This window comes from Brassica oleracea, chromosome C1 (assembly GCF_000695525.1).
Source record: "Brassica oleracea var. oleracea cultivar TO1000 chromosome C1, BOL, whole genome shotgun sequence".
NCBI lineage: Eukaryota > Viridiplantae > Streptophyta > Magnoliopsida > Brassicales > Brassicaceae > Brassica > Brassica oleracea.
In genome coordinates, this window is record NC_027748.1 from 34283267 (window position 1) to 34309009 (window position 25743).

Genomic DNA, 25743 nt, shown 5'->3' on the forward strand with positions numbered 1-25743 from the left:
AAATAGAAACCTTCAATCAAAAACGAGATTTAGTTTTAAGGGTCTCGGTGAAATCGTTGTTTTTGATCAGAAAATGAATGAATCGAAACTTACCTTGATTCATATAACTAACGACAAGGCGTAAGGACTGATTCGTGTGTACGAGAATCTGGGAAAGAAAAAGAGAGATCAGGGAACGGAGAAGACTATCGCAGAAGAAATCGTCTGGAATCTAAAGATTCTGAACTTTTCCCCAAAATCATCGTAACCCTAGAAAGTAATTGTTTTGGGCCAACCTAACACCCATTTGGTTTAGACCAGTTTACCCATGGGCAAAATTGGTTTTTAACCCAATTAGCCCATATAGTATTTGGGTGTAACTGCGGTCCGCCCATATTTATTTTGAATGGGTTTGCCCATGGGCTGCCCAACCAATTGACAGCTCATGGGCTTTTTTGTATCACTTCCAAAGATCAAATTTGAGCTGGCACCATTCCGATTGTTTAATCTAATGGGTATGTGTTAGTCATGATCGTCTGGTGCTTTCTCGTCTCCCATTTATGCCACATCTTTTCATATATATCTTATTAAAGAGTGGATACACTATCTTTTGTTTCGTGAATTTTTTGAGTTGCTGATCATATAAAATATGCAGTGGTTATGCTACTAACTATTGCTGAATAATGTGGAAGACACACCCCATTTAATTGAAAAGGAAGTGCAAGAGTAATTGCTCATATCGTTTTCTTCATTTTGCATGAATGCTTCCGGATGATAATATCAGGAATTCCTGTTCTATCAATGTAAGTCTTATTATGGCTGTCTCCATGCATCTTGTTTGCTAAACTTAGCTGTTTTTATTTTCAACAAAGGGTTCAATACTGCATTTGCTTAAGTGCTTCGTACATAAAAAGTGGTTCCCTGTTCAGATGAGGTATACAGTTGTAGAATTAAGCATATGTTTTTTTGTTTTCCTTTTCTTCTGTGAATTTTGGGAACATAAACTTTAAGTTGCAATTCTGTATAATTTTGAGCAGATGCTGGTATTCGTTTTAGCTTTTTCTCTCTGTTGGTTGTTGACCCTCTTCGATGTTTTGATATATATCAGTTGCTTGCCTCTTTTCTCCGCTTCATCTCTTCTAGGTTCTTGACCAAACTACTGACAGAAGATTTGCCTCGATTATTTGTCCGCCCAAAGAAAATTTTCCTGGATTTCCAGAAAGGAAAAGCTGTTGGACCGGACCTATTTTAGAGGACCTAAAATCTGGAGATTTTGTTGGAGAGCTGTCTGTTACTCTTGTAAATGCCCAGAAACTTCCATACATGTTCTCTGGTAAATTATACTCCTTCCACATCTTCCTTCTTTAATTCATTATTTTCTGACACTCTGTGTTGTTTTAGGGTCTATATATACCCACTAGTCCATTTGAATTAGTTGAGAAATAAAAACCAGCTATCTGTATGCATTCATCACATGTACTGAAGTCTTCATCACTTTACTTTTTCCTTCATTCAGCACATTTTGTTGGATAATTGATAACAGGTAGAACGGATCCATATGTTATTTTACGAATGGGTGATCAAGTTATCCGGAGTAAGAAGAACAGTCAAAACAGTATTGGGGCTCCTGGTCAGCCAATCTGGAATCAGGTGAACTGGTTAAAATATCTCAATGGCCTATCTCTGTGGTGAATTAGTTCTTGTCAAATTGCCAAAATTTAAAGAATGTTTCTGTATTATATATTATCAGGATTTCCAATTCCTTGTTTCAAATCCTAGAGAGCAAGTATTACAAATTGAAGTCAACGACTGTCTGGGATTCGCTGATATGGCTATTGGTACCGGACAGGTAAATCATCTTTCTTTTTTTTTCGTTTTTTCTTGTTTGTAATCTGCATAAGACAAGCTTGATATGTTATAGCAAATGACTTGTCAAGATGATGATCGCCTACTTCATTCTCAAGCTTTTTCATGTTTTAAGTGTCTCCTTCTCTATAACTCTGCTTAGTGCTTAATATCAACATAAATTACATAATAGAAGAACCCAGTTTCATCTTATTACTCTGAGAACTAGCACTAAGATTGCAGCTAGCTTTTAGTTTATGATGTAAAGACTCTGTAACTGAATGAGTAAGAAAAATAATCAGTTGCTGCAGTGACAATGCCTTATGTATAAGTAATACGTGGAATTATGCGAGCATGTCACACCTCTTTTCAAAAGTTTGCGTCTCATAGCTCAGGTTATACATATTATCGTTTGTTGATCTTCTTGTCAGTATACAAAGGGCAACTTGATTCACTTAGCTATTCTTGACATAATTCCAATTTCCAGCTTTTATGCAACTAATTCACATATCCCTACACAAAAATCTGACAGCACATATATTTATTGATGCTGTAGCTTTAGTAGTCAGCCTCTGCTCTAATAAATTGTTATCAGGCGACTGATTGGTTGTTCACCTATTAGTCTTCCCTGCATTAAACACCAGGAAACGGTGCTAAATCCTGAATATGATATATTCTGTCCGGTAACCTTATTACTTAATAGTACATCCAGGTTGACCTTGGATCACTGCCAGATACGGTTCCTAAAGACAGAGTAGTTGTTTTGCGAGGCGGTTGGAGTTTGTTTGGAAAGGGATCTGCTGGAGAGTTACTATTGCGGGCTTACATACAAAGCATACGTGGAGGATGAAGAAGATGAGAAACGCAATGCAAAAGCCACTATTGCATATGCATCCGATGATGAAATGTCTGATTCCGAAGAACCTAGCTCATTCGTACAGAATGACAAGATTCCTTGTGATGATCTTAGTCAAAGAGTCGTTTATGACTGTGCTGTCTGCATTAATTTTGAGCGAGGAATTTCAAGGCATAGTTTCATCAGAGGCTGGGAGCAAACTTTATGAAGATGAATCCAGCATGTCACCGGTACCTTCAAAGACTGGAGAGAATTCAAAATCTCAACAGGTATATCGAGACTGTCGTATAACTATTTTGCTTCTATTGTTGCTTGCTCCAAAACTATTAAACTTCCTAATTTCAGGATTAGCATTGTTGTGGTTCGGTGTAATTACTTCTCTATTGGTGCTCTTTTCTATCAATATGGCCAGCTCAAGTTTCTTCAACCCGTGACATGGTGTTGTGTGGATCACTAGCGACTTCTTTTGCCGAAGTAAGTATCTCAACCTAGAAATGGAAACTTAGTACGTTCTGTCTATTGCTGTCAATATCAGTTGAATTCACTTGAGTAGATAATATAGTTGAGAAGCAGTCTTGCAATCATTTCTGGAACCACGCCACCGTTTTTCCTTGGATTTTGCTGGCATAGTTTCCTTTTTGGCCTTTCCTATTAATAATGATACTCGAAAAAGAGTTGTCATTGTCAGTTAGATAAAACTATTAATGGAAGTTGAAAATGAAGAACCAACGTTTCTGTGACTGAGGAACCTAGAAAATGAATGTGGTGTTTTGTAAAAGATTGTGCGATTTACTCAGTGCTGGTGGAGTCTCTATTCTATTTAATATCTCATAGTCCCGTCCAAATATTTCCAGCTCTGCTGTTTGCATGTATTAGTGTTCCATTGTTGATTGACTGACCAACGCCTCTTACTTTACTTAATGGCAGGTTGGTTAATTTTATCTTCTCGTCCTTAGAGATGGCTTATAACGAGGTCTCAGTTTTGTGTTTACATTCTAATGCCCTTGTATGCACTAGAAGAGGGCACTTATTGGCGGCGGAAAGTTTTAATAGGATATAGTTCACCCAATCTCCTACAACTATGAATCAACGTGTATACCGGTGGTTTTTATAGTAAAATTATTTTCCATTCAAATAAAATTTATCTTTTCTGCAAGGCGACGATTCTGTTTACTATAACACGTAGCAAAATGACGCTTGCTATTATCAGTTACCAGCTTGTAGGCTTTGAGAAAAGCGTTCTACTGGGAACTTGTTGGTCGGAGTTTCATATTGGAAGTAGGGATAATGATGCTCAGTTTAGTTTTGTCCATTTTTCAGATACAACACCTGTAATATACTCTGCCATGGATGTGCTTTTCTGGAGGAGCAAAAGTCTAAACAAGGTACATTTTGTTTTCTATCTGCTTTCTTCTCCCTTTTTTGAATTGTTTATTGGCTTTTTTTAAGTTGTTCATGGCTCTCAAATAGCTAACCTCTGTAAGGACTCATTTCTTCCCAATCTTCTTATCACCTCTCTCAACTTCTTACTATTTCAAGATACCGTAGCTTGAAAATTGCTTGCTTTTATTGTGTTTCAAATAGCATTTTACAACCCGCAAACGAACGGAAAGAACGTGGTACACTATATATATATATATAGCTAATATCTATGATTGCTTCTCTTATTTTTCCTGGCGTTTGCGGTTAACAATTTCTGATATTCTAAAATTGAAAATGCAAACACAAACTTGTAAATATCAATTTTATTACTGCCATACATGCTGGATAATCAGACTGGACTATGTTTATTTATCAGGTGTAAAGCAAAACCAAGCCATAGGCGCAAGAAAGTTCCCACGCTGAGTAGGTCATGGTCATTAACACTGGGTAAGTAGTAACATAATACCGTCTCTTATGAAAAGCCACAAAAACTAAAAAAGATCTGTTGCTGGAATGATTGATATTGTTACTGCTAAAATCATGGTTATATAAGGTTTAAACAAACCAAAACACAAAATTTACAATATAAAATCATAATCGTGTTTTAAGTGTATTACTTAATAGCACGACTAGATCTACGCTTAGAAGGATAAACGCATTCAAAAAAATACGTAAAATAACTTAGTGTCAGTAAACTAAACAGTAATCGTGGGTGCATTAAATAAAAGCTTAGTGTCAGTAAACTAAACAGTAATCGATGATAAAGAAAGTGATTAAATAAGTGAGAAAAATTACAGAGGAGGATTATTATTAGTTCTCCATCTGTTCTGAAATGAAATGTCAGATGTTTAGAATAATTTTTATGTTCTAATATATAAGATGTTTTCATCTTTTTAGGTAATTTAAGTTTATCCAAAACTATGTAATCAATTAAATTTAATAGTTCTATCTTGTAATTAGTCGAATAGTTTTTAGTTTATAATTTTAATGATATTTTCTAGGTAAAAAATAATTTTGGACTCACAAAGGGAATATTATTTTGGGTAAATACAAAGGAAGATTATATTACCAAAAAGAAACGAAGAAGTAACATTAACATCACGTGAAGGCGTTGAGATCACACGTCATGACATGTGGTGGACATTGCTTGTTTGTTTTCACCGACCTCTCTTCGGTTTCTCCGTTCTCTTTTGTCTTCTTCCTTCTCATTTTATTATTTTTAATCACACTCACTTTACTACAATATTTCTGTAATATAAAAACGTAAGATCTTTAGTAAATTATAATACTTTCTTTTCATATATTGAGGGTTCGAATGGTGACCGCCAAATTGATTATATTAGCGGAGCAGAATTTAAGTGCGGTACAGTCCAACTGCGGTTCGTACGGTTTGCGGGATAAGTACAGTTTTGATAAAAAAAGGTAGTACAGTTTTGATAAAAAAAGATAGTGCGGTTTTGATAAAAAAGTAGTGCGATTTTGATTAAAAATATAGTGCGGTTTTGATATAAAAAATAATGTAAAATTAATTGCTTAAGATATTTTTATTATAAATTTTTTTATTTAATATATAATCCTAATAAATGTCTTTATTAATCTTAATTTAAAAATTATAAAAACATTCGAATTTGGAAACATATACAAATTTGAAAATATAAAAAAAATATTTATTATTTATTTTTATTTATATATATCTAAGGTATAGGGTTTCTGCATCTTTAAAAAAATTATTTTGTCATCTTCTTTTTAATAAGTTTTTTGTGATAAAAACTTAAAAAGTTTATTTGAAAGAATTGTACTATTTTAATCAAGTGGTCTTGGCCTAGTGGTAAAGGACTCACAGCTGTGAATACTGTCCTGGGTTCGATTCTCTTTGGCCACCCGGAACGCATTAAGTGGTAAGAAAACGCAGATCATGCGGATTTCGTAATGATTAGTCCTTAACTATAGAAATTCTTTGGGATCACACTACGGTTGTGAAAAAAAAAGAATTGTACTATTTTAGTTTACTTGATCTATAGTTGTCTTCTAATCATTTTAATGATGTTATTTATTATTTATTATTTTCATTTGTATTGTATATGTATTAATTTTAACAACCTAATTAATAAAATTTAGTTGATAAAATAACTGAAAACAGTAACCGTGCGAAATTTGAAAACCGCTGTATTATTGGTGCTTGAACAAATAAGCGCGGTCCATGACTAAGGCTATGAATGTTTTGAGCGGAACCCAAAGAACGCACTGCGGGACTTACAAGCTGTTACCATTCAATTAAGTTCTTTTGCTTTTATTTTGTTTTAAAATTAAATAAACAAAAAACAGAAAGTACTGGTGCGGGAAGAGTGCGGGAAGTAATTGGTCTTGGACCACACCTTCATCTGAAAAGAAAGCAATCAGGTGTGGTTAGACATAAAAAGCTACAGATAAATTTATTTTTATAATAGAAAGAACACTATACATTCTTATAATATACAAAAACTGATGTTTAATGTGTATTGGTTGGGTGATTAATTAATTTTGTTAAAAAAAATTTTATTCATCAAATAAATTATAATATTTAGGAACTATAATAAAATATTATAAAAATTATTTAATTATGTTTTTAAAAAATGTATATTATTTAATTAATAAAATAAGTCATGTTAAAAAATTTCCATTATGTATTAGTTTTAAAATTTTGTTGGTAAAATATAATAAATATTTTAATTTATTTAATTTTGTTTAAACAACAACTAACACAATTATAATTTTTAAAATAAAATAAGAAATTGACTATAAAATCTCAACAATAGTATATTAAATTTAATTTCATATATATATATATATAATTTAAAAATAAATAAATATATTAAATTAAATTAATATCACTGATTTATTAATTTATAAAATATAAATATATTAAATATATTCCGCAGTTGTCCCACAGTAATCCCGCAGTTACCATTCATATTTTATTTTGAACCGCTAATTTTATACAAACCGCAGTTGTTCTGCAGTACATAAAAACCGCAGTTAAACCGTACCGATGTATCCAATCCGTTTGTCCCGCACTGCTTAATCCGCTGTTACCATTCGAAGCAGACAGCTTTGAAAAACGCAAATACTATTCATACTTGGTTTTAGAAAAACGGACTTAACAAAACTTCATTTCTGATTGGTGACTAAAGACGTTTTTTTTTTAAAACGCAAACTGAAAAATGCCTTACTATTGTTATGATTGGTAACATATTGTAGGGTGGTAACATATTGTAGGGTCAGGGTCGGCCCTGAGATTTTGGGGGCCTTAGGCGATTTTTGTAAAGATTTCATTGAAATTTTTTTTTAAAAAATTTGGGAGTCTATGTATATGTAATTTTTTTCAAAAAATTTGGGAGCCCTAGGCGAATATTTCATCCGGCTTTGTCCAGGACCGGCCCTGTGTAGGGTCCACTATAATCCCGTCCCGCATTTAGAAAAACGCTGTCTCCATTCATACACTGAAACTACGAGATTGAAAGGAGGAATGATCCTTTGAAGACAGTGTTTGGTCATTCATTATGCGCCCCGTTACTTGGGCTACTGGTTATTCTCACCTCTGTCTAGTTAATGGAACTACCACGTAAATTTAATATACAGAATTAAATTGGACAATGACATTTTTTTGTTGATCATGGGGGCACGTATTGTTGCACTGGATCAAATAGTAACGTCATGTATTGGATATATATTGTATAAATACAAAATTTCGGGCTGTCATAACAAAAAGTGTCTATTATGTAAACATCGGTGTCCCCATTTCCTTGTACGTTATGCAATATACCAATATTTTTTTTTTTTTTGAAAAGACTTTCATTAATTTAAACGCAGAAAAATAGAAAAAGGTTCAGAAGCCCATATGATCTTCAGTTACAAAACAAGACCCAGTTAATAAAAACAAAATATTGCCCATAGTTAAGAAACCCATTGCAGTTTAGCCCAAAACGGATTTGGAAACGTTTGATGAGAAATAACGAGACGGAGAATGGAGCAATCAAGCGGAGACGATGGTAGGATCACAAGCAAGAAACCATAATTGGAGGAGCTGTGAACAAGTTGTTGGGTTGACTTCCCGGAGACTGTTGATGCGGTCTTTAATTTGACAATCAACAAGACGGAGCAACACGTCAGGAGATCGGAAAGTGTGTCGATGAAGTCTAGAATTTCTTTCAGCCCAAACCCAGTAGATGATCGCTTGCCAGGCTAGCAGGAGAAGACGACGCCGGAATCTGTTACCAGAGAGTGTGTGCATCTGACTTAGTGAGCGATCCCATGTCCTCAAAGGATTCAAAGTGAATCTTGTGGCCATAGTTGACCATAGTTCCCACGAGTAAGGGCAATCAAAATAGAGGTGATCTCGACTCTCTGGATGAAGACCACAGAGAAGACAGTTAGTATCAGTTTGCAAACCCCAGGACTGGAGACGATTGCGAGTTGGGCAGCGGTTCAGAACCACCAGCCACACCATAAAACAATGCTTAGGAATGCCTCCTTTAATCCACACTGCTTTAGTCCAAGGTATATGAGTATAGTCTCCTCTCAGTTTTTGATAAACTAGCCCAGTAGTGTATTTTGCGCTAACTATTCTATCAATTTCCCAAACGTAGAAGTCATCAGCAGTAGATATTGTCAGGCCAGAGAGGAAAGCAAGAATGCTTACTTGATTTTCAGACCTTGCCGGTGGCAGAAGCCAGTGACCATTGTCATACAAGCTTGCGATGGTTGCATCTTGTCTTATACCAAGCCTAGTTCTTCTACCTCCTGTCATGAGTTCACAAATCTTTCCTTCCGGGTACCAGTTATCTGTCCAGAATCTGCAGTCTCTGCCACTCTCAATCTTAAGTTTAATCCAGGTAAACATTACATCTCTCATTTTGATTAACTTATTAGTTAGCCAAGAGTACTTTCTATTAGGCTTAACTGTCCAGAAGTTGCTCAGATTCCCTGACAGGATTTCCAATATACCAATATTTGGAGATAAGAAATTTCAATTATTGGAAAAAGAACAAAAATGGTTTGGTGTTTCCATGATTATGACCGACCAACGAACCAAATTTCATTTTTTTTTTTTTTTTGTCATCAAATACAGACTCATATTGACTCTGTGAACCACTCCGGTAGATCTTGATCCATGTGAACGACAAACGACGGTTACTTCCTGGCACTGCGTGCTAGGCTATCCGCTCTTGAATTTTGCGTCCTTGGTACATAGATAATCTCCAAATTTCATTTTCTAAAATTGTTTAATAGTATATTTGCATTCAAAATACGAGGAAACATAACTTGTCAAAGAGTGAATCAAATTTAACGGACGTCAAAGTCCAACATTTCCCTATAGTTGTTTTGCATTATCAATATGGCTTGGATTAAAAGCCCTTTTTTCAAAAAAAATATGGCTTGGATTTTTAAACGTGAGTGTTTATGGTTGGCAGTGGCACATTTAAAAATCTTTTATGAGATTTTGCAAGACCTGGAGTTCCTTCTCTTTTTTTTTTTTTAATTTGAGGATAAGACTAAAATAATATGTTATGTTTACCTTTACAAAAGAATTGTTGAATATTTTCCTATTTGTATATAAAAATAAAGCAATAAATACTCATTGCCTATAATGAAATTGTCCTTGTAAATAAAGTATATTCAGTTTTTGCCTTTTTGGTTGATTATCGTTTTTACTATAAGATGTTTATTATTTTGAAACGTTAATTTAAATTCATATCCACAAAAAATCCAACACAATTAAAAAAAAACTAAAATGAAACATAGCTTAATCAGTATGTTAAACTGAAATTTAGAAAAAGAGTCAATAATAGATCGAAATTATCAAAAATATAATATGGTTTTGGATTGGTTAATAGTTCTGATTTATAGTATAATTTTTTTTTTAAAAAAAAATAGCCATTTTGGTTAAGTTTTTTTATCAATTAGAATTATAAATTTTGTAAGATTTAGACTTGGATATTTAAAATTGACATTACACAAAATAAACTGAACTAATTAAACTAAAATAGAACTATATCTGAGTATATTTTATTAAAATATATTTTCATTTATTTTTGGTGTTGTTATATTTATGATAGATTTTGTGCTAATAAATCAAAAACCAATTACATCATCCCATCAAAACATAATTACCAGAAAAATACAAAAGTCAAAGACTTTCGCATAACTTTAGATATTAGCACATTGGCATAATTTAGATACTAATTAATTGCATTTTATCTATTTTCGGGAAAATATTAAACATTTTTAATAAAATAATGGGAAATCACTTTGTTTTGTTCAATAAATACAAGAGAACGCTCCTCACTTTTTTTATTTTATAAAGACAATCCCTTCTCACCGTTCATACACTTTCACTTCTGTATCTCCTTCGGATTCTTAAGGTAATCTCTTCCCCTCTCAGTCACTGGTTTATCTTTTAGTTTCTTAGATCTCTCTAACTTTGTTGATAGTTGCTACATACCACAAGTGAACCATGTCGGTTTTGATTCCCCTGTCTTCAAACTTCAAACAAAGTTGCAGAACCTGCTCACCATTTTTATATCTTTTGGTGGTAGAAAATAGACATTGATTGGCTTTGTAGGAAGTCTAGATGTTCAGATCTAAAGACTTAAAACCAAAACTGAAACTAATTTATAGAACATAATTAGAGGTCTTACCTGGTAATGACCCTGGCCATTATACCAGAGGTCCTAGTTGAAGTTAACGCTAGGAAAAAACTAATTTACATGTTGTGGTTTCGGGTCTGGGGATTAAAGGGTTTCGACCCGAACCTCCTGGTATTTAGAAAAAAATAATTACAGAACATAAACTGCATGTCTCTTTGTCTGTTGAGTAGATTACAGTCACTATAATGTTTACAAGGAATTGTTTTATTGTTTCTTGTGTGTTTGATGCAGTAAGGAGAGGAATCTCAGAGTAATGGCGGATCTTAAGGCACCGCTTGTGAGGCCAAAGAGAAAGAAGACATGGGTCGACTACTTCGTCAAGTTCAGATGGATCATCGTCATATTCGTCGTCCTCCCAATCTCAGCCACACTCTACTTCCTCATCTACCTCGGCGACATGTACTCAGAGTCCAAATCCTACGAGCAGCGCCGCAAGGAACACGACGAGAACGTCTTGAAAGTCATCAAACGCCTCAAGCAGAGGAACGCAGCCAAGGACGGGCTCGTCTGCACCGCACGCAAGCCCTGGATCGCCGTGGGGATGAGGAACGTCGACTACAAGAGAGCTCGCCACTTCGAGGTCGACCTGGGAGAGTTCCGCAACATCCTGGGGATCAACAAGGAGAAGATGATCGCTAGAGTCGAGCCTCTTGTCAACATGGGACAGATCTCTCGCGCCACCGTCCCCATGAACCTCTCTCTGGCTGTCGTCGCTGAGCTGGACGATCTCACCGTTGGTGGACTCATTAACGGATACGGTATTGAAGGAAGCTCTCACCTCTACGGTCTCTTTGCGGACACCGTCGAGGCTTACGAGATTGTTCTAGCTGGTGGGGAGCTTGTACGTGCCACTAGAGATAATGAGTATTCAGATCTTTTCTACGCGATCCCTTGGTCGCAAGGAACTCTTGGACTCCTTGTTGCTGCTGAGATCAGGCTTATACCGGTTAAGGAGTACATGAGGCTCACTTACATACCGGTCAAGGGAGATCTTCAGGCCTTAGCACAAGGCTACATGGACTCTTTCGCGCCCAAAGATGGAGACGAGTCAAAGATCCCTGACTTTGTCGAAGGCATGGTTTATAATCCGACAGAAGGTGTGATGATGGTTGGGACATACGCGTCTAAGGCAGAAGCTAAGAAGAAAGGGAACAAGATCAACAATGTGGGATGGTGGTTCAAGCCGTGGTTCTACCAACACGCGCAGACCGCGTTGAAGAAGGGACAGTTTGTTGAGTACATCCCAACTCGTGAGTACTACCATAGGCACACGAGGTGTTTGTACTGGGAAGGGAAGCTTATCCTTCCTTTTGGTGATCAGTTTTGGTTTAGGTTTCTCTTCGGTTGGTTGATGCCTCCAAAGGTGTCTCTTCTCAAGGCTACTCAAGGTGAAGCTATTAGGAACTACTACCATGATATGCATGTTATTCAGGACATGCTTGTTCCTCTTTACAAGGTCGGTGATGCTCTTGAATGGGTCCACAACGAAATGGAGGTAAGCTTAAAAGCTATATCTTAAAGTTTCTCGGTTTCGGTTCGATTTTTTTTCGTTTTTTTTGGTATTTCGGTTTATAAAAATTAACTGCCAAACTAGAACCGTATCTAACTTGGTTTGGTTCGATCTATATCCTATTGGTTTTTGGTTCATTCGGTTTTATACCAAAAATGGAGATAAGTAAAAGCTATAGATAAACAATTTGGGTACAGTTCGGTTTTTTCGGTTTATTAAAATTAACTGCCGGGTTAGAACGACATCTAATTTGGTTTGGTCCGGTTTATATACTATCGGTTTTCGGTTTATTCGATTTTAAACAAAAAAATTCCATAACTATATTTATCTTTTATATTTTAGATTATATGGTTAGAAATCAGATTTATAAAAACATAAATATATATTCGCCACGGTTGTATCCTTTTCAGGTGTATCCCATTTGGCTTTGCCCACACAAACTCTACAAGTCACCAATCAAACAACAGATTTACCCTGAACCAGGGTTTGAGTATGAGAAGAGACAAGGAGACACGGAAGATGCTCAGATGTACACTGATGTTGGAGTCTACTACGCGCCGGGTCCTGTCCTAAGAGGTGAAGAGTTTGATGGTTCAGAAGCTGTGCGTAAGATGGAGAAGTGGCTGATTGAGAACCATGGGTTCCAGCCTCAGTATGCAGTCTCTGAGCTCGACGAGAAGAGTTTCTGGAGGATGTTTGATGGTGACTTGTACGAGCATTGCCGCAAGAAGTACAGAGCTGTCGGAACGTTCATGAGTGTTTACTACAAGTCTAAGAAAGGAAGGAAGACTGAGAAAGAAGTTAGAGAAGCAGAGCAAGCTCATCTTGAAACAGCTTATGCAGAAGCAGATTAAGTAATGAAAATGAAGTTTGAGAGAGGTGGAGATTATTGTTATGGGTTGTTGTAGTGTGTCGTTTCTTTTGCAATGTGTCTGTTATGTGTTTTTTTTCTGTTTTCAGTTTAGTGTCTTGGTGATGACTTTCGTTGTTGGTTGTTTGGACTTATGGTTTGAATAAATGTTAGATTTTGAGATTTGGATTTTGCTTATGACATAGTTGTTAGAGATGAGCCACGTTTCATATGAATTTGTCACTTAATTTGGTTATGGTTAAGAGTGAACCGGGAAAGATGTCACATTGAGGTCTCTAAACCGAGAGCTTCTGCAGTGGGACTAAGAGTGACAGATGATGCCAAGGATTATCCAGACGGCACACGGTTCAAGTTTAGGATGATATCATAAACAAGAAGACACTGAGACTTGATGGGATTGTCAGGACTGTTCCACATTTGGCTGCAACGGGTGCTTTCTTATGAACTCATCAGACCTTCTTTACTTAATCTTGTGCATCCACTTTCTTAGTTACCGGTTTTCTCTTATGTGTTTGAAGAAGGTGTGAGCCAGCAAGTGAGATCATGATGTGGCAGTGATGAGAAGGATTAAGGATATGGGCCTCTTGGAAACCTGAGGAAGCAACTGCAACAGATATAGGATCTGAGAAACTAAACCCAACACTTCTTGGCTGTATCTTTTATGAATCTTGGAGGTCACAGTTTTAATCTTTAGTTACTCATTTGCACAAAGCAGAAGCGTAATATCATCTATCAATAAACACAATGACATTTTTTGCTTCATTTATTATACTTTGGACTTTGGTATATGTTTGAATATGAACAGTTTCAAAATCTTTATGAGACTTTGAAAAACAAACTGGTAAACAAGATTCAGAGATCTAAAGGTTTCTAATTCTTCCTCTTAAGCTCAAGTAGTCTTGACCATCTTTTATGAACAGAAGCTGTATTTGTCTCTCCAACATCTGCAAAAAGAAATATACAAAACCAAACCTCCTTAATCAAAATCCCTTATGAAGAATTAAGAAACAAAACAAACACAAATGTTACTTACAATGCAGTGTAGGTTCCGATTTTTCGCAGGAATCCGAGCATATATCCTATAGTCAGTTTTATTTTTGTCAGTTGAGCTTATGTACATTATGAAAGTTCACTATAGTTGTAGCTGAATCCTCTTACTTTAGCATAAGTTGTGAGCCTGATAGTGTCTTGTACAAGGGAATCAAGATTAGCTTCATATCCAGGTCTCACATATATAACCTACACCGAAACAAAGACTTTACTCATTTCATTCTGTGTTGAAATGCAGTAAAAGAGCTTATGATGTTTCAAGTGAGCTTACAGAAGGGTCATCACCACCAATATCGGGAAGTGTTGAAGCTCGATTCTCCCTACTTGATGGCAAGATCCAAACAGTGAAGGTTGTATCAATCTGGTCACAGACATTTCATCAAAAAACAGATGTTTTCTTGCTCAGATGGCTTCACTTTTTTTTTAAGAATCAAACCGTTATATATATATATACCAGTCGAGGATAAGCAGAGGAGCAAATGCTGCACTTTCTTGAGAAAGACGTTATGATTCTTCCATCTACTGAGAGTCCCATGCTTGCGTGCTATACAAGAAACAACACTATCAAAACCTAAAATGATTTTGGTTTGGGTAAGAGACAAGAGAGAGTCATGCAAGCTCTAATGCTTAAACACTTGTCAATGTAACACATTCATAAAGATACCCTTTGGACGGAGAGATCAACGGCTACACGGGGATTAGTAGGGCCATCATCTTCAACAAGATCTTGGAGGTGAAGATCACGGAGGGAAACATTGTAGTGAGTGTTCCAGCTACCGTTCCATTTTCCTTCAGAAGGAGATAAAGTTATCAGACGCTTCACTGTTCTTGAGTTCCCTCCTCCATTGATTGCTGCCTGCATGTGTTAGTTGAAGGCATTGGGTATGAATAACTAAAATGAGCATCAAAACGAAAAGAATATATATATACTGTACCGAAGAAGAAGAAGAAGGTTCTTGTTTCCTTGAGAGAGAATAAACCGGAAGTAGATGAGGGCGTTGAGATACTTTCTTCTTAGTATTCAGGAGATTTGGTGTGACCAAACAACGTAGAGAGGATGATTCGGCCATGGATTATGATATGATGATTCTCCAGACGGAAGCTCTCTGGTGGTCTGAAACCATGCAACATGTCACCAAACCTTATCCACTATATATATAACACTCTCACCACCACATCTTTTTTGGGCGCTTGACGTGTAACTTTCTCATAAACAAATTTACATATTAAAAAAAACGTTGGATCGTTCAAAAAAAAAAAAAAAAAAAAAAAAAAACGTTGGAATACAAAGTTCATATAAAGCAATCTGATTAGAGTATTTTGGACGCTTTTCTTAGCGTTTTGATTTATTTGTGGTGGTCACTTTTTGATTACTAAACTTTCCTTTTGCTTATTACAGAGAATCGAAATTTCAGTAACAAATAAGCCTATGCTTTACGATTTCATTCTAGTCGGACTAGTGTGACAAATAATCTCTTTGGTGTGTGTATATGATCGCCTTTATTAATTGCAACGATGGCTCATATTCAGCTTATCAAAGCTGATTGTGTAAACTGCATGTTTTTGCAAAAACATATAATATTTGATTTAAACAAAAACACTGAACCATTTCAACTCTTGAACATAGTCTTACAAGTAACGATGGTAGTTGAGAGATTTGAGCCACAGTCAAAACCAATTACGAAGAAAAGAAGACCCAACTCTTAACCGAAATCGCTTCACAAGATGAGTTTAAGTGTTCAAACGAACACAAAGAAACATCAAAAAGGTAGAGCAATAATCTTACACAAGCTCTGAACAATATAATACTTTATTATTCAGACGCTTCCCACTGAAATCTCAAAAAGGACCATCACAAAAAAAAAAATTCTCAGGCAAGGTCTTTTAGATAAGATCAGCTACATTCATTGGCATCTCGTCAATCTGGGTACTGTAGTACTGCTCAATGTCCCTGAGGATCTTGATGTCATCGCTTTTAACAAAGTTGATCGCAACACCCTACAATGATGATCATAAGGGTAGTTGACAGCGGTATTATGCAGTATTCTGTGTTGAGTTCACACCTTGACAGAATAATCAACTAGAAATAATGCAGAGTTTATAATAAATCAGTTACCTTGCGCCCGAAACGACCAGATCGTCCAATACGATGGATGTAGAGCTCACGGTTGTTGGGGAGATCATAATTGATGACGAGAGAAACCTGATAGAGAAAATTCCTCATGTCAATTCAAACCTCTACCATAATCTAAACATTTTTTCCTGCATTATATAGCGAATAAGTTATAATGACTTACTTGCTGCACATCAATCCCACGTGCCCATACATCTGTCGTGATCAAAACACGACTGTCGCCTGACCGGAACTGATTCATGATTTCGTCTCTTTCCTTCTGAGGCATGTCACCGTGCATTGATGAGACTGTGAAGTTGTTAGTCCTCATTTTCTCACTTAGCCAATCCACCTATAACAAACGCAGAGCTAGACTTGAGCGAGACATTGAAAAAAAAAATGTGTCTCAAAACCCAAGTTACCAAAAACATTGAAAGCAAAATTAGAAAGTAACAGGATTGTATAATATCACAGAATAAATTTAGAAGCCAATGCAATTGACTAAAAATCTGCAGGTGAGTACATATTGTAAGAAAAGTAGAGAAGTGGAGTCGTCTTTTTCTAACTCCTTTTAAGAGTAAACAACTACATATAGTCACAAAAGAGTACAAATTTCAAGGACGTTACAAGCTTCGAAATCAAGTTAAGATAGCAGTGCTAGAAACCTAAAGCTAACAAAATGAGACACCTGATCCCTAAAACAAATGCTGACAAAAAAAAAAAAAAAGATCCCTAAAACAATACAAATAAAATACAAATACTAAAGTTAAGATGGGCACCAGGATTACCTTTCGTTTAGTGTTGCAGAAGATAACAGCTTGAGTGATAGTAAGCGTGTCATAAAGATCACAGAGCGTATCAAATTTCCATTCCTCCTTCTCAACAGCAACGAAAAATTGTTTAATGCCCTGAAAAGGTAAACAGGAAAGTTAGCCAATGAAAGCCTACGAGTGTGACCCTAGCGTAACATTAAAAATCAACAAGCATACAGACGCAGAAGAAAAAAACATACTTCAAGAGTCAACTCATCACGCTTCACAAGTATCTTCACTGGCTCCGTCATAAACTTTGATGTCATCTCCAAAATCTCGTGAGGAAGAGTTGCAGAAACCAAACAAACCTATTCACATAAGAAAAAAAAGTTAAGAGAGATGTCACATAATGAAAATTTAGCTTGTTATTCTACAGTTAATAGCTACCAAATTCTCACATGTATCAACCAAGCTACTTAAAAATGTTCTCTAACAAATTAAGCAAATCCAATAACAGTCAATAAACTAGGAGTTAGGCAACAAAAAATGTTCGAGGCAGTGAAATTTCACCTGAAGATCAGGCGGAAGATATCTGTAAACATCATATATCTGGTCCTTAAACCCCCTGCTCAGCATCTCATCAGATTCATCAAGAATCAAAAGCTTAATAGCTCTGGTACGCAGACTCCTCCTCTTAATCATATCACATACACGCCCAGGCGTCCCAGACACAACATGGACACCATTCTCCAGCTTCCTGATATCCTCTCCAACGCTCTTCCCACCAATACACGCATGCGCCTGAATATTAGCGTGCAACCCAATAGCTTGAATAGTCTTCTCCGTCTGCGAAGCCAGCTCTCTCGTCGGAGATAATATCAACGCCTGAACTCTGCAACCGAAACAAACATCAACAATCATTAAAGGTGAAAAATTGAAATTAGGGTTTCTTCAAACCATACTCTCTAGACGAAGTGTCGACGATTTGGCAGACGGAGAGAGCAATCATGGAGGTTTTTCCGGTACCGGACTGAGCCTGAGCGATTACATCGCGGCCCTGGAGGATCGGCATGACCGCTCTCTGCTGAATCGCGGATGGCTTCTCGAATCCGTACTCGTAGACGCCGCGGAGTACGTCTTCCTTGATCCCCATGTCGTTAAAATTGGTGATGGGCTCGATCCCTTCGGTTGTTTCGAAGACTAATTTGTCGTCGTCCATTGGTCCGCCGCCTCTCCTTCCTCCTCCACGGCCAGGATTCGCTTCCGCCATTGCTGTCTAACTAATTTTTCTCTCTCCTAGGGTTTTCGATCGTGAAAGCTCTCTCTCTCTCTCTTGAGGATGAGCTGTCTGAGATAAGCGCGGCTCGATGTGGACTTATTTGGGCTTTTATTTAACAGTATATAAATACCGACTCTATTATTGGGCCTGGCCCATAATAAAATGCTCAAGCTGAAATGAGGAAAGTAAGCCTCAAAACGACAACGCTTTATCCCGAAGCCGAACTCGCGAACACAGCTTCAGAAGAACCTAGTTAGATCGGTTTCTCTGTCGGGATTTTTTATCTCTCCTTCTTCACGGACCCTATCTCGCTCCTAATTCTATCCTCTCCTCTTTGCTCAAAGTCTGATTGGAATGTTTTGGTATAGCTCTGGGGAATGAATTAAACGTGTTCTGTTCTTCTTTGAGGTTCGTGCTTTGTAACATATATGGTCGAGAATAGCTGTTAATTCACATCCTTCATTGCTTTGAGTTGTTTTAATTGTGCAATGCATAAAGTTTGGATGGTGCAAGACTGTGTAAGTGATTTTGAATTTGTGAGTTGTGTTTTCTTTTGTAGTAATATTAGATTTTGAGAGGAAGGGTGCGTTGTGATGTATACTAGAGCAATAAAAAGGAACCAAAGATGGGGTTTGGTATTGCAGCAAGCCAAATACTTAGTTAGACCAGCCATTCGTGACTACACTGTGTCCAGATCTTATGGACTCACTAATCATTTGACCAGTAATGCAAATCTGAGAAGAGGGTCTCTCTTGCGTTCTTTTTCTCCCCACGGTGGTGGTACTAGTATTGCCTCGAGAAGTAGTTTAAGACTCTCGAAGAACATCCAGCTGCGTAGATTTAGTTCCGAAGGTGATGATAAACATGTCTCTTTGAACAAAGGGAGTGACATTGGTGATGGAAAAACCGGGAAGGAGAAAACTAGTTGCGGTGTGGGGCATTTAGATTCGCATGCTCAACTCGGAGAGCAGGACCAAATAGAATGGCTCAGTAACGAGAAGCTTGCTAGTGAATGCAAAAAGAAGGAGTCACCTCTCCTTACTAAACGAGAAAGATTCAAAAACGAGTTTTTGAGGAGAGTCCAGCCTTGGGAAAAGATACAGCTTTCGTGGGAGACCTTTCCTTACTATATCTAGTAATAATCTACACGATACTCTCTGTTTTTTTTCTTTGTTATTGTGTTTCTGCTTATGCATTCTTCTGCTCATGCTCATTTCACAGCGACCACACGAAAAATATTTTGGTGGAATGTGTTAGCTCACATATAAGACAAAGGAATGCCACTTCAATGTATGGTGCCCGTTTAGATTCTTCAAGTGGAAGAATATTGCTCCAGGGCCTTCCAGGTTTGTGATTTTAGTCTTATGTTATCAAAGTGTAATTATCGAGGAAGGAAACATAAGATGACCAATAAGAAACCTTATGTTTATTCAGGCACTGACCTTTACCAGGAGAGGCTGGTACGAGCACTTGCTCGAGATGTACAAGTTCCCTTGTTGGTTCTTGACAGCAGCGTTCTTGCCCCTTATGTGAGATTTTTTATGAGTAATTTGCCTATAACAAGCCACGTTTTGCGTTCTGTTATTTTATTTTGTGTGTATATAATCTTTATCGGTTCTGAATCAGGATTTTTCTGATGAGTACAATGAAGACTCTGAATCTGATGGTGAGAACGCAGAAGCGGAAGCAGATGAGGGCACAACAGAGTCTGAAGCTGAGGAAGATTCTGGAGCGAATAGTGAGGAGGATTCTGAAGTGAAAACAGACGGTAGTGACAATGAGGAAGCTCGTCTCGAGGTAACTGAGGAAGATATCAAGAAAATTGTGCCAAAACTTGAGGAGCTCGGAGAGGTAATGATTTTTCATAAATTTAGTATGTACTGATTGCTCTTTTCCTATATGTATATAATTATATTGCTGTGCCCTGTGGACAACGTGATCTCTTGGACCCTGTCATATAAACTTTTTGATTCATGGTTTTAGTTTATTTTTATGAACATGTTATTGGAGTTATTACCGTTTGAATGCTGGTTCTTTAGTTCTACATGATGACTCTTTGCATTGTCCCCTCTTGAACTTCTAATTTATTGAATTTCAGAAATTTTCTGAATATTTGCGTATCTGCTCTAAATCGTGGCAGTTAGTAGCGGAAGAACTACATGAAGCTGGTGGAGCTTGCGAAGCGGCAGCTGTTGAGCATTCTGATAAAGCTGGGCGACCGGCAAGGAAAGGTAACCATCCATCTAGTAGGCATATTCATCATTATAAGTGCTAGGTAGAGTTGACTTAGTAATACTTTCCTGTCTAGTCAGATTTTTCACTTTCTCATCATTCACTTGTCAGACTTTTATTTATTATCTGTGTTGTTTTTTACTTTTCTTTATTTCTATTTGTGGTTGCATCATTTGCAGGAGATCGAGTCAAATATGTTGGACCTTCTAAGAAGGGTGATGCAAAGCACAGGTAGTTTACGGATTTACTTCTCCGCAATTTATCCTCTAGCCATGCTACTTAGATTTAAATTGTTCCAACACATATTTTAGTAATGAGTTCATTGAAAGGTTTTAGAATCTTTTACATGGGTCACTCGTAGAATGTCAGTCTATTATGCCAGCAACAAGATATGTTTAACTTTTGTGCTATGTTGAGTTTTTCAGTTTTAAGAAAAGGCATGTTGACCTTGTGCGCTGTTTGTTTTTATTTGAGCATACCATTGATTGTAATTGTAGAATGAGTCTGTACTGTGTTAATGTCTGTTTGCTACTAAGGGAAGGCCAGTTGGTTATTCGCTTTGCAATTGCTGCAGTTTGATGCTTTGCTTTTCATCATTTCCATTTTTTATTAGACAGCTTAAATAGGGCTGAGCAGTGGTTGTCTGTACCGCTCCATCCTTGTTTAATAGTTAACGTATAGAGCAAAAATCTTGAAAGCTAGTACATAACTAACTGCAGTAAATGAGTCGTTCGAATTTTATTACTTGGTTGGCTTCATATGCACTATAGGCTCCGTGTGGCCGTAAAGAATGTTGGTAGTGCTGCTAGCTCTGCCTAATTATGTCAGTAGTACTTCTCTTATCGTCTGCGAGACCTTAATTGTGATTGGTTGGATATACCCTTGGTAATGCTTCTAGCACGTTTAATTTGAGTAGTTTTGGTTTAGGGTTGGATGTGTACCATTGCTGCCACAGTCGTTTCCTATATAATTTATTGCTTTATTTGTGTGCTTAACTTGGTGAGTGGATCTGTGTGTTGCTATGCCCTATATTTGTCTTCAACCGTTTATATACTTACAGGCCATTAACTACCGGACAGCGTGGAGAGATCTTTGAGGTGAATGGGAACCGCGTTGCGGTGGTATTTGACAATGAAGGTGATAAATCATCAGAGGGAAGCGAGAAGAAACCAAAAAAGCAGTCCCAGAAGCCAAATATACACTGGATAGATGGTATATCTACTTGTTATAGCCATATATATTTGGAAAATTATCCTCTATGCAGACAATATACATCATACGTAAATGTAGCTAACCTCCTTATTATCTGCGCAGTTAAAGACCTGAAGCATGATTTGGATATGCAGGCAGAAGATGGCTACATTGCCCTGAAGGCTTTAAATGAGGTATGTTTGAAAGCTACGTGATGTTTTCTTGTTGCTTGTACATGTTTCTTATCCGATAGATCAGATCTGAATATGTATCCAGCAGAAGCAAGTGTTCTTTAAGTTTAGATTTTCTTGAAACTTAACATATATGGATGGTTCGGCCTGTGCACTCATGTATCCGTTTTTGTTTCCTGTGTTTGTAGGTTTTGCAATCAACACAACCACTTATTGTCTATTTTCCAGACTCGTCCCGGTGGTTGTCTAGAGCTGTACCTAAGGCAAAACGAAATGAGTTTGTAGACAAAGTTGAGGAAATGTTCGATAAAGTGTCAGGTCCTGTTGTAATGATCTGTGGTCGGAACAAGATTGAGACAGCCTCCAAAGGGAGAGAGAAATTCGTAAGCCTTTCTCTGCGTTGGCTTTACTTTTGTTATTGATCAGTAAATTAATTGTATTTTGTTTGTGAACGAACAGACGATGATACTCCCAAACTTTGGCCGCATTGCCAAACTGGTATGTTGGCTAAAACATAAAAGTAACTTTTGATTATAGAATCTTAGTTTGGTCTCATATCAAGTTATTGATTCATTTTTGTCTTGCAGCCCCTTCCTTTGAAGCATCTTACTGAAGGACTCAGCGGAAGGAAAAGTTCAGATGATAATGAGATATACAAATTATTCACTAATGTTATGAACCTACTTCCTCCTAAGGTATGCCTTATGTCTTTTATTAACTTTCTTATATAAGTTTAGATAACCGACGAAAATTGTATTGATGTGTTTTTCTTGTTTCTTTGTGCAGGAGGAAGATGTCCTTGCAGTATTCAACAAACAACTTGTAGAAGATAGAAGAATTGTTGTATCACGGAGCAATTTAAATGAGATACTTAAGGTACGCATATCTAGATTGATTCTCTTATATAGCAGTGGAGTCAATTTGTGATTATTTTCGTAATCATCGACTTTGAGAACCTTTTTTTCCCAGGCCCTAGAGGAAAACGAGTTATTATGCACAGACTTGTACCAAGTGAACACCGATGACGTCATACTGACAAAACAAAGTAACTCCCTACAAAACAAACACATGTTTTGTTATGTATATGTTTGCTTGTTATGTCTTTAGCAATGTTGTAAAGACCCTTGCTCTATGTTTTGTATGACATTTGTTACTATAATGGCAAGAATCAGGTTTTTAGGAGACATATATGATAAGGCTTTAACTTGCACGTATATGTTTAGATCTATCACATTCCCTTGCTCTGATTGTCCTTCTTTTCTGAAATAGTTTATAGCTCATATATATATTAAGTGGAAATAGGATGCAGTTCCTTGTTATTGACGTTGATAGAGCTCAGAAACTTGTTTATATTTGATTATACAGGGGCAGAGAAAGTTGTTGGCTGGGCCAGAAACCACTATTTATCTTCTTGTTCGAAACCGTTGATTAAAGAAGACCGCCTGATTCTGCCTCGTGAAAGGTAATGGCATATAGTTGTGGCTTTACCTTACAAGTCTATCATATATCTTTAAATTTGGTTTTTGTCTTCCTCTTTTGTAGCATTGAGATATCAGTTAAAAGGTTGAAAGCACAAGAAGATATATCTCGAAAGCCTTCACATAGCTTGAAGGTTTTAGTTTCTTCCTCGTGTTGCGTTTTGAAAGTTGATTACTCCTATATAATTAACAGAGATCTTTTTCTTGCAGAACATAGCAAAGGACGAGTTTGAAAGCAACTTTGTCTCAGCTGTAGTTGCTCCTGAAGAAATCGGTGTCAAGTTTGACGACGTTGGTGCCCTCGAGCATGTGAAGAAGACACTGAACGAGTTGGTTATTCTTCCCATGAGACGGCCAGAGCTCTTCACCCGTGGCAATCTCTTGCGGGTATTCTATTTTCTCCCATTGTTTTCTTTTCCTCAAGAGATGGATCTTTCTGATTGTCTGAGTTTTTTTTTCTTCTCCAGCCGTGTAAAGGCATATTGCTTTTTGGTCCTCCTGGTACTGGTAAAACGCTACTTGCCAAGGCCCTTGCTACAGAAGCTGGAGCTAACTTCATTAGCATAACTGGCTCATCGCTTACATCAAAGGTACATTGATGTAACCTTAAAACTATGTTGTATGTATGTCACTTTTACACTATTAATCTCTTCCCAGCTTTACATGTGATTGGTTCTGACTGTGTCCATTGTTTGGTACAGTGGTTTGGAGATGCAGAGAAGCTCACGAAAGCTCTCTTCTCCTTTGCAAGCAAACTTTCGCCTGTGATTATTTTTGTCGATGAGGTTTAGAGATTGTTCATCTTTATTGATATCACTTTTCTGTTTCAGTCATTGCTTTCTAAGGGGAATGAAGTGGTTTTTGTTGCGTCTTATGAGTAGGTTGACAGTTTGTTAGGCGCTCGTGGTGGTTCTCACGAGCATGAAGCAACTCGGAGGATGAGAAACGAGTTCATGGCAGCTTGGGATGGGCTGAGGTCAAAAGATAGCCAAAGGATACTCATACTCGGTGCCACCAACCGACCTTTTGATCTTGATGACGCTGTCATTCGCCGTCTACCAAGAAGGTAAAAATACCATAATCCAAGTTTTTCCAGTTCCCTCCTTACAGTACATTGGTCTCACTGAAACTTTTGCTGTTCTGCTTTCTGTTTATAGGATATATGTGGATTTACCTGATGCTGATAACCGGTTAAAGATTTTGAAGATATTTCTGACTCCAGAAAATCTTGAAACCGGTTTTGAGTTTGAGAAACTTGCTAAAGAGACTGAAGGATACTCAGGAAGCGATCTAAAGGTTTGTGTCATTCAGGGGGTTTTACTTCACAAGTTTAAGTATTGGTAGGATCTATAGCACTTTAATTGATATTGTTTTGTGGTTTAAAAAATTGCAGAATCTATGCATCGCTGCTGCATACAGACCTGTTCAAGAATTGTTACAGGAAGAAAACAAGGTAGGAAAGACAGACATATGTTCCTTTGAACGCAGAAAACAACTTTGTAATCACTCCATGCTGTTTGCAATGTCGCTTTCCTCAGGGTTCGGTAGCAAATGGAGCAGCTCCTGATCTACGGCCTCTTAGTTTGGACGACTTCATTCAATCTAAAGCCAAGGTAGTTGATTGGACCATCAATGTCTAAAGAAAACATCATCTATGTTTATGCTTCTTTTGTTGTTGCTGTTGTTTGTCAAATGTTGATAATGCATCAAATTTTAATGCACTTGCAGGTAAGTCCGTCTGTGTCCTATGATGCAACGACGATGAACGAACTTAGAAAGTGGAACGAGCAGTACGGTGAAGGTGGTAGCCGGACCAAGTCTCCTTTCGGCTTCTAAAGGCAGTTTTGTTAGATTCGATCATATATTCAATTTCTCTTCAACAATATCTCTTTTGCATTTCATAAACAATAAAAGTCACCATTTAAATTTCAATACTTTTCATTTCGGGACCGTTTCATTTCATAAAGTAACCAATAAACCAATTCCTAGTCCCTATCTTGTACCTCGTCCAGCAATCACAATTTTGTATTACACCGTTGATTTTAGTCACACAAAAGGTAATAAACAAACATTTTTTGATAATATTTACAAATATAATAAACAAATTCAATCTTAAAGATTCTTTTTTTTTAACAACCATCTTAAAGATTCTATTGGTCAGCCAAAAAGAAAATGGGAACACAGCGACAAATATACGAGAAAAAGACAAAAATAGCACTAAATCAAGTTGTTGTTCCCAAACTATCACTCAAGGTCAAAAGTTATAAAAATAGCACTTAATATTTTAT

The 25743-nt window shown here is 36.9% G+C and overlaps 5 protein-coding genes and 1 long non-coding RNA gene across 6 annotated transcripts; 3 read left to right on the forward strand and 3 right to left on the reverse strand.

The window, feature by feature from the left end:
* Nucleotides 1-945: 945 nt before the first annotated feature.
* Nucleotides 946-5360, forward strand: LOC106315117. The gene is made up of 8 exons (XR_001264578.1): nt 946-1312; nt 1523-1629; nt 1730-1828; nt 2528-2949; nt 3026-3154; nt 3608-4065; nt 4479-4549; nt 5104-5360. It is a non-coding gene; the product is annotated as an uncharacterized LOC106315117 (long non-coding RNA).
* A 2754-nt stretch (nt 5361-8114) lies between these two features.
* LOC106338161 lies at nt 8115-8993 on the reverse strand. Its single transcript, XM_013777200.1, has one exon. The coding sequence runs from the start codon at nt 8991-8993 to the stop codon at nt 8115-8117; it is 879 nt and encodes a 292-aa protein (XP_013632654.1).
* Nucleotides 8994-10424: 1431 nt separating this feature from the next.
* Nucleotides 10425-13344, forward strand: LOC106315109 (delta(24)-sterol reductase-like). The gene is made up of 3 exons (XM_013752882.1): nt 10425-10503; nt 11020-12283; nt 12709-13344. Exons 2-3 carry the CDS (start codon nt 11042-11044, stop codon nt 13150-13152), a joined length of 1686 nt encoding a protein of 561 aa, XP_013608336.1. The 5' UTR covers nt 10425-10503; nt 11020-11041; the 3' UTR covers nt 13153-13344.
* Nucleotides 13345-13899: 555 nt separating this feature from the next.
* Nucleotides 13900-15391, reverse strand: LOC106315122. The gene is made up of 7 exons (XM_013752890.1): nt 15155-15391; nt 14884-15075; nt 14674-14763; nt 14491-14580; nt 14328-14408; nt 14203-14248; nt 13900-14113 (listed from the first exon to the last, which is right to left on the reverse strand). Exons 1-7 carry the CDS (start codon nt 15287-15289, stop codon nt 14040-14042), a joined length of 708 nt encoding a protein of 235 aa, XP_013608344.1. The 5' UTR covers nt 15290-15391; the 3' UTR covers nt 13900-14039.
* A 443-nt stretch (nt 15392-15834) lies between these two features.
* LOC106315128 (DEAD-box ATP-dependent RNA helicase 2-like) lies at nt 15835-18354 on the reverse strand. Its single transcript, XM_013752896.1, has 7 exons — nt 18047-18354; nt 17655-17976; nt 17345-17452; nt 17121-17240; nt 16517-16684; nt 16336-16422; nt 15835-16217 (listed from the first exon to the last, which is right to left on the reverse strand). The coding sequence occupies exons 1-7, from the start codon at nt 18352-18354 to the stop codon at nt 16104-16106; spliced, it is 1227 nt and encodes a 408-aa protein (XP_013608350.1). The 3' UTR covers nt 15835-16103.
* A 222-nt stretch (nt 18355-18576) lies between these two features.
* On the forward strand, nt 18577-25486 carry LOC106315136. Its single transcript, XM_013752901.1, has 24 exons — nt 18577-18771; nt 18923-19498; nt 19585-19709; nt 19798-19892; nt 19990-20214; nt 20504-20594; nt 20775-20826; nt 21656-21807; nt 21910-21980; nt 22166-22360; nt 22437-22475; nt 22565-22672; nt 22764-22853; nt 22947-23022; nt 23343-23439; nt 23520-23589; nt 23666-23842; nt 23923-24045; nt 24157-24240; nt 24337-24521; nt 24613-24751; nt 24849-24908; nt 24994-25068; nt 25184-25486. The coding sequence occupies exons 2-24, from the start codon at nt 18957-18959 to the stop codon at nt 25289-25291; spliced, it is 2979 nt and encodes a 992-aa protein (XP_013608355.1). The 5' UTR covers nt 18577-18771; nt 18923-18956; the 3' UTR covers nt 25292-25486.
* Nucleotides 25487-25743: the final 257 nt, after the last annotated feature.

What these genes read in the sequence shown, in the direction of transcription:
- LOC106338161 (XM_013777200.1), bottom strand. Translation starts at nt 8,993, where the DNA reads ATGAGAGATGTAATGTTTACCTGGATTAAACTTAAGATTGAGAGTGGC.
- LOC106315109 (XM_013752882.1), top strand. Translation starts at nt 11,042, where the DNA reads ATGGCGGATCTTAAGGCACCGCTTGTGAGGCCAAAGAGAAAGAAGACA. An exon ending in GGGTCCACAACGAAATGGAG is followed by an intron (nt 12,284 to 12,708) that starts GTAAGCTTAAAA and finishes TATCCTTTTCAG; the next exon opens with GTGTATCCCATTTGGCTTTG.
- LOC106315122 (XM_013752890.1), bottom strand. Translation starts at nt 15,289, where the DNA reads ATGGCCGAATCATCCTCTCTACGTTGTTTGGTCACACCAAATCTCCTG. An exon ending in TTGATCTCTCCGTCCAAAGG is followed by an intron (nt 14,764 to 14,883) that starts GTATCTTTATGA and finishes TTTCTTGTATAG; the next exon opens with CACGCAAGCATGGGACTCTC. An exon ending in CCTCTGCTTATCCTCGACTG is followed by an intron (nt 14,581 to 14,673) that starts GTATATATATAT and finishes GTCTGTGACCAG; the next exon opens with ATTGATACAACCTTCACTGT.
- LOC106315128 (XM_013752896.1), bottom strand. Translation starts at nt 18,354, where the DNA reads ATGGCGGAAGCGAATCCTGGCCGTGGAGGAGGAAGGAGAGGCGGCGGA. An exon ending in GTGATGAGTTGACTCTTGAA is followed by an intron (nt 17,241 to 17,344) that starts GTATGTTTTTTT and finishes TTACCTTTTCAG; the next exon opens with GGCATTAAACAATTTTTCGT. An exon ending in TCTGCAACACTAAACGAAAG is followed by an intron (nt 16,685 to 17,120) that starts GTAATCCTGGTG and finishes CGTTTGTTATAG; the next exon opens with GTGGATTGGCTAAGTGAGAA.
- LOC106315136 (XM_013752901.1), top strand. Translation starts at nt 18,957, where the DNA reads ATGTATACTAGAGCAATAAAAAGGAACCAAAGATGGGGTTTGGTATTG. An exon ending in CCCGTGGCAATCTCTTGCGG is followed by an intron (nt 23,843 to 23,922) that starts GTATTCTATTTT and finishes TTTCTTCTCCAG; the next exon opens with CCGTGTAAAGGCATATTGCT. An exon ending in GCTCATCGCTTACATCAAAG is followed by an intron (nt 24,046 to 24,156) that starts GTACATTGATGT and finishes TGTTTGGTACAG; the next exon opens with TGGTTTGGAGATGCAGAGAA.